The sequence below is a fragment of the Monopterus albus genome, unplaced genomic scaffold, assembly GCF_001952655.1.
Source record: "Monopterus albus unplaced genomic scaffold, M_albus_1.0 scaffold307.1, whole genome shotgun sequence".
Lineage (NCBI taxonomy): Eukaryota > Metazoa > Chordata > Actinopteri > Synbranchiformes > Synbranchidae > Monopterus > Monopterus albus.
Genome location: NW_018128187.1, coordinates 701,256 through 707,682, shown reverse-complemented (window position 1 = coordinate 707,682; position 6,427 = coordinate 701,256). Strand labels below are relative to the sequence as shown.

General features: G+C 40.0%; 1 protein-coding gene across 1 annotated transcript in view; it reads right to left on the bottom strand.

Moving 5' to 3' along the window:
- LOC109973853 (clathrin coat assembly protein AP180-like) overlaps positions 1 to 6,427 on the bottom strand; it is a 32,040-nt gene that overhangs the window by 21,594 nt on the left and 4,019 nt on the right. The window contains exons 3-4 of the mRNA XM_020623691.1: positions 1,478 to 1,620; positions 1,094 to 1,169 (exon numbers count right to left, since the gene is read on the bottom strand). Coding sequence (XP_020479347.1) covers positions 1,094 to 1,169; positions 1,478 to 1,620 — 219 coding nt within the window. The remainder of the gene's footprint in view (positions 1 to 1,093; positions 1,170 to 1,477; positions 1,621 to 6,427) is intronic.

Below are 6,427 nucleotides of genomic sequence, written 5' to 3'. Positions count from 1 at the left end.
AACCCGGGGGGCCCCGGGTGAGTCCCTCCTTCCGGTGGCCCCCGCCTCCCTTCCTAGGATGGTGGTTTGGCTGTCTGGGATCCATCCTTGGAGGGGGTCCCGTCACGTTTGCCCAGCTCCACCTTCCTCTCTTCTCTTTCCTCACACTAGCCTAGCCCTTGCACTGATTACACTATTCAACACACCTGCCCCTCTTCCCTGATTACTCACCAGCTGCACCTCATTAGTCTCCTCCTACTTATACACTGTTCACCAGTCACTCCCCTGCCAGTTCTTTCTCTGTCTTCAGGCCAGTGGTTGTTTTATCAAGTTTATGCTAAGATTGTCTTTGTTCTCTCTAGTCCTTGTTAGCACCCTAGTCGTTATCCTGCCCCTCTAGTGTCTTCTTCCTCTTCGAACCTCTCCTCTGGACCCCCCTGGATTTAATCTACACCACCAGCCACCGCCTCCCAGGTCGATGCACAGCCTCCTTTACCCAGTTTATCCCTGCTCTTCTGTCTACAGCCATCATCACCTCTACCTCGACCAGCCCAGGAGTGACCTCTGCGTCCGCAGCCCGGTACATCATCATCCACCATACCACTGACTGTTTTTCTGCTGCTGCTGATCGACACCCGGTCATCTACCTCATTACTCCTCCTGTATATATGTCACTACCTTCACTGTAAATAAACCTCACTGCTTGCACTGAAGCCAGCCACCTGGGTCCGCTTTTTATCTGCTCGCTCACTCTGTGTTCGAGCGCACCCTAACAGACACAGCAACTTTTGGAAAAGCGGGACATAAACTTGTGGCAAAAATATATTTATTATAAACATCCATGCTTTTCAAGAAAATCAATAACTAATTAATGAGCATAAAAGCCAGGTAGAAAAGCAGCATGGATAACATATTTCATGGCATTAATCTGCAGTATTTAATTGGCATTCACCTATGGTTATCAGTAAAGTTCCCCAGTAAATGTTGTGCATTATGTCTTCACATAAACATCCAGAAAAACACATTTGTGACATATATAGAGTTTTCTTTAGCACATCTGGAAGAACATACTCAAGAATGTACACACCAAATGATCAGACTCCGACGTTCTTACCGTGAGCACCAGTTTTGTCAATAAAATTGCTGAGGTTGAACAGGGAGGTCCTGGAAGCCAAATACTGAATGAACCTCTGAGAAAACAGAGACAGAGAATACAATGGACAGGCTTGTACCTAGTGTATCAAGGGCAGTGAAGGAACAATAAATAAATAAACAGACAGATAGTCCTCAGTCATCCCTGCACTCATGGGATCAATTTGATCACTCCACAGTAGTAACACTTTACTACACATTCGGATGATAATTTACCAAATCCAATTTTAGTCAGTGCCATTATTTACCCTAAAGAAGAAAGAGTAACAAATTAAATGTAGCTTTCATATTTATCTTAACTTGCTGAATGAAAGTGAAAATATTAGTCTGTATAATATTCACAGACCTCATTGCCATAGACACACATGTGATGAGTGGTGACAAGGGCCTTGAAGACGACCACCCAGCTGGCATTGGTGGCTCGCTCAAACAACGTGTCAGCCATCTGAGGGATGTTCACGTTGGTGGTATTGGTGGCTGACACCAGGTCTGCAGCAAAGACACAAAAAAGCATCATCACTCACACAACAGTCAGATAAAACTGTCCATTGAAGACATGTGGAAGTCTGAAGGTATGAAGTGTTTTCTAGTTTGGAAAGGTGATGATTAGTTTGTCCTTAGACAAATGCTGACATAATTAGAATAGCTTTGATTAAACTTTGATTAAGTGAGACGGCAGAAGTGTTCACTGCAGAGTCGCTTGAGACACCAATAGGACTGTTAGGCCAAGAGGAAGACCTGATACACATACTAAATGATGTTGGTGTCAGCCCACACACACATGCACACACACACACACTGACAATGCAGAAAGAGAGAATAAAGCTTTGTCATCTCTCCACCCTGGATAGCAGTTCTGTTCAGACAGACAAAGAAGTCTCCAGCAGCAAATGTCCAGACCAAGGCATACACAGTCATATACACAGACATATTAGCATGTACATGTAGCTTGATAGATGTGCATTTCACATACTGGCTAAGAGTGTTAGCACTGGCTAGCCTGTCTTCTGGCATAGGTGGATTTACCTGAGGTTTGCATACAGCCTAATATCAACCATGATTTTTTAAAATAGATAAGAGGATTAGAAATTAATTATTTGAGAAAGATAGATTGTATTTTACAGTGAAATATACTGCAGAATGTTTGCCATACACTAGAGATCCAAAAACATATTTGGCATACATGACACACATTTAAAGAAGGGCAGATCTTGCATTTGTTGTGAGTACATTGGTGGTAAAATATGAACAAAATAACAATTTCTTTTAACATTCTTAAATCTAAAACATTTCATATACCTTTTGTGTCTGTTCCCCTGACACTGCCAGCTAAACAACAAGGTCTGACTAAGTGTATCCATAAGGAGCGCCAGAAACTGATGCAGCAAATATTGGCAGGCGACTCCAGTAATGGAAGAAAAGCAAGGCCATTATATTGAACAGGCCTTGGCCTTGCCACAAGTAGGCAGATGCCAAGCTGTAAAGTCGAGCAAAAATACAGCAAGGTCATTAGCAAGGGACGGCAGGAAGAAAGAGAAAGTGCTGACATTCTAAGGGATAGCAGCGAGCTGGATGAAAATCAAACATTTTGACATGAATGTGTAAAAAATAAAGAAATGTGGGAGTCACAGCAGATGCATGGGGGGGTCAGGGGGTTGTAAACAGATTACTACTAATCACTGATCCTTCTGTGGTGGCCATTTAACTGCTCACCCCCCTTGTACAAAATAAACAATATCTGCATTGATGGTCAAACTGGAATTAAATAGCAAATGGATTTAAAAACGTGAAATTTTTTCATGTATTTTAAGTTAACAGAGTAATCAAAGAGCTTCTTCTTATCTCTTTGAAATGAATTATATTTCAGTCTCTGGCTGTAACAGCCACGCTGCAACAAGTCTGCTGTTTTATGTTTAATGATGGCTGCAGTGAGTCATTTTCCCACTAGGACTCCTCTCTGTTTAGATTTGATTTAGTTTTTTCTATGACACCTCTTCACCTCATTGGCATTTATAATCTAAAGGAGTAGTTTCTCTCTTTCAGATTTTTGATTATTTTTATTCACTGATTTTACTGCCTTTTTGTTTGTCCCTCTTTTAGCCTCACCTAAAGTCTTATCAAACAACACACAAAGTGAGACATGGTCCACAATCACTAAAGTGTAATTATATGATACATCTACAAGTTAAGATCATACTAATATCAAGAACACCGCTCATAATACCTACTAATAACTCTGTAGGTAGTTTTGTTTTTATGTGTTTACTGGTGTTTAATGTGTTGCCATATGGGCCCTACCATAGGTTATAATCCCTGCTTCCTGTTGCGGTATCATTACCAGACACACACATACATTCCCACACATGTGTATGTGTGTATATTTAATGAGGATTGTCTGAGCTAAATAAAGGCTTATGGTAATCCGCAGTTCAACAGGAGAGTTCTAAAAATGAACTGCAAGGCCTCATACTGTGTGTTTGTGTGTGACTCTGTCTGTGTGTGGCTTTTTCTAGTCTGTCTGCTCTTTTAATTTACTGTATGGTTACACAACAAACCCCTCTAGTAGTAGCCAGAATATTCCAGATGAAGTCACGTGTTTACACTGAGTTAATGTGCAGATTCATTTGAATATCTGTCAGTTATCAGCTATTTACAATTGAACAGAGCTTCTCAGATGATTTCACACCAATTTACACCGTGGATGTGTCTGGAATCACTCAGATGCTCAGTTATTCACTACTCCCACTCTCAGAAGTTTACTCTGTAGTAAGTAGTAAACTTAAACAAGTCTAGACTTGGATGACTATTAATTCTCACATCTATAGTTTGATAGCACAATGCAAACATTGTTGGAAATGCTGAGGTTATTATATAGCACATACATTCTACACTCAGAGTGCAGCTGGTCAATTCATGAGAATTCAATGAGACAGTTATTGCTTTAATATCCAAATATTACATCAATGGAGGGGAACAACTAACCTGACTCAGTCTGAAGAGTACAAATTCCACCTACCAGTACCTCTAAAGACCATAGTTTAACATTTTATTCCTCATAGTGGTGACAAAAGTTAAGGATTTTAATGCCACTGTCCAAGAAATAACCTGGCACATAAACCCATGTAAATCAAAAACTTGTCATCGGATAAAGTGAAATTGATAGCTAACAATGGGTCGGTTAGTGGCTGCAGCTTTATATTCACCAGACAGATATGAAAGTGCTATCAATCTTCTCATCTAACTCTAAGTAAAACAAATAAAAATGTTGAACAATACTTCATACTTCTTAAAGACATAATGTAAAAGCCATATGATAAGCTACTGTACAATTCATGTACATGGGGACATCAACTTCTTGGTCAGGTCAGTGCATCAATTGCTCTGTTAAAAACAACTATTTCTACACCATGGATATTTTCTATGTGACCTCAGATGAAGTCAGACCTATTGCCTTGGGTGTTGAGCAAGTTGTGCTCTTTCAGCTGACCTTGTGTAGACTACATGTTCTCTACAAATTAGTAGCACAGGCCCTGACTAAATAAGCACAAATATAAAAAAACAACAACAGTGGAGTGTGTTTTGCAGCTAGTATTGAAAGAAATCAAATGTACTTGTCAAGGCCAAAAGGGAAAAATTACTGCTCTTCATATAAAAAAAGGTTTTGCATATTTGTGGGTCAAATGGTAACTGTGATTTAATAGTTTTCTACACACAAAATGACAATAACGGTAACACAAACATCAAATCTATACATTCTATATGACTGTCACTGCACTCTAGACATGACAGGCCTAATCCTTCTCATTGTTTCCCTTTGTCATTACAGTGCCATCCCCTGACGCTCACTATCTGTTGCCCTGGCAACCACACTGCACCACCACCGCCGACACACACCCACATCCACCCCAAGGGTCACAGTGACTATGACAAAGGAATAAAAATGATTCACTGGGTATATATGTATAGAGTCAAACATGCTGAATGGTGGTTCATTACTTTAGTGGCCTTTACTTGTACCCTTTACTCAAATACTGTGCTTAAGTACAATTTGGATGTATTTGTACTTTACTTGAGTATTTACATTTTATGCTACTTCATATTTTGACTTTACTACATTTCAGAAGCACACACACTATGATACTTTACTTACTTTACCATACTGCCCTACATTTATTTGATAACTTTAGTTACTTTACAGAATCAAAACAAAACACAGTATAATGATGTGACTTTTTATCCTTGGTGGGAAATTCAGAACATACAATACCAGCAGTATTTCAAATTATAAACATATAAGGTAGTTAAACATTTCACCTTTACCAGCTGCAACAGTCGAGTGCTGTACACAGTACTGCATGAGTACAATAATACAAGATATGTTATTCTGAAAATGAGTCATTCTGGATAAGGATGGTACTTCAAGTATATTTTGATCCTAATACTTTGGTTCTTTTACTTGAATTAATTTTTGAATGCAGGGTCTTTATTACTTTTACACTGTATTGCTACCTTTGTTATAAGAACAACCCCAGGTTTCTTTTCAGCACTGTAGCCAGGCTGACAAAGAGCCACAGTGCTGTTGAGCTTAACATTCCCTTAGATCTCAGCAGCAATGACTTCATGAGCTTCTTTACAAATAAAATCACAACTATTAGAGAAAAAATGGGTCGAACCACTCCCACAGCTCTCGCAGATGTGCCATCTACTACAATGGCTTTAGAAACATCTGTAAGACCTCATTTATACTTGGACTACTTCTCCCCTATAGATCTCTCTGAGTTGACCTCAACAATTGCTTCATCTAAATCATCAACATGTCTCCTGGACCCCATCCCGACCAGGCTGCTCAAAGACATCTTTCCCCTAATCAACACATCCATACTAGATCTGATTAACCTCTCTCTATTAACAGGCTATGTGTCATGATTCGGTCCAGCTTTTATTTTGACGTTGCTTCCTGTTTTTGTTTTCACCTTAGTTTCGGTCTTTTTACGTTCTTCATCACTCGCATTAGTTTCGCCTGCTCCTTATTGTTTATACCTCTATTTAGGCAGCGTCCTCCCACAACGGCGCTGCCAGATTGTTCTAGACCGCAGCTCTGACTCTCCAGCTTTCCTTCGGTTTTGTATCTTGTGTTTCTGACCCGGACTGTTACCTTGGTATATTCGTTTCTGCTTTGCCCTCTTGTCTCAGACTGCCACAGTGTATGATATCGGACTTCCCTCTGGACTACGTATTTTGGATCACCTCTGTTGGATGTGTTTGCTGGCTCTGACCTCAGACTGTTAAGGACATG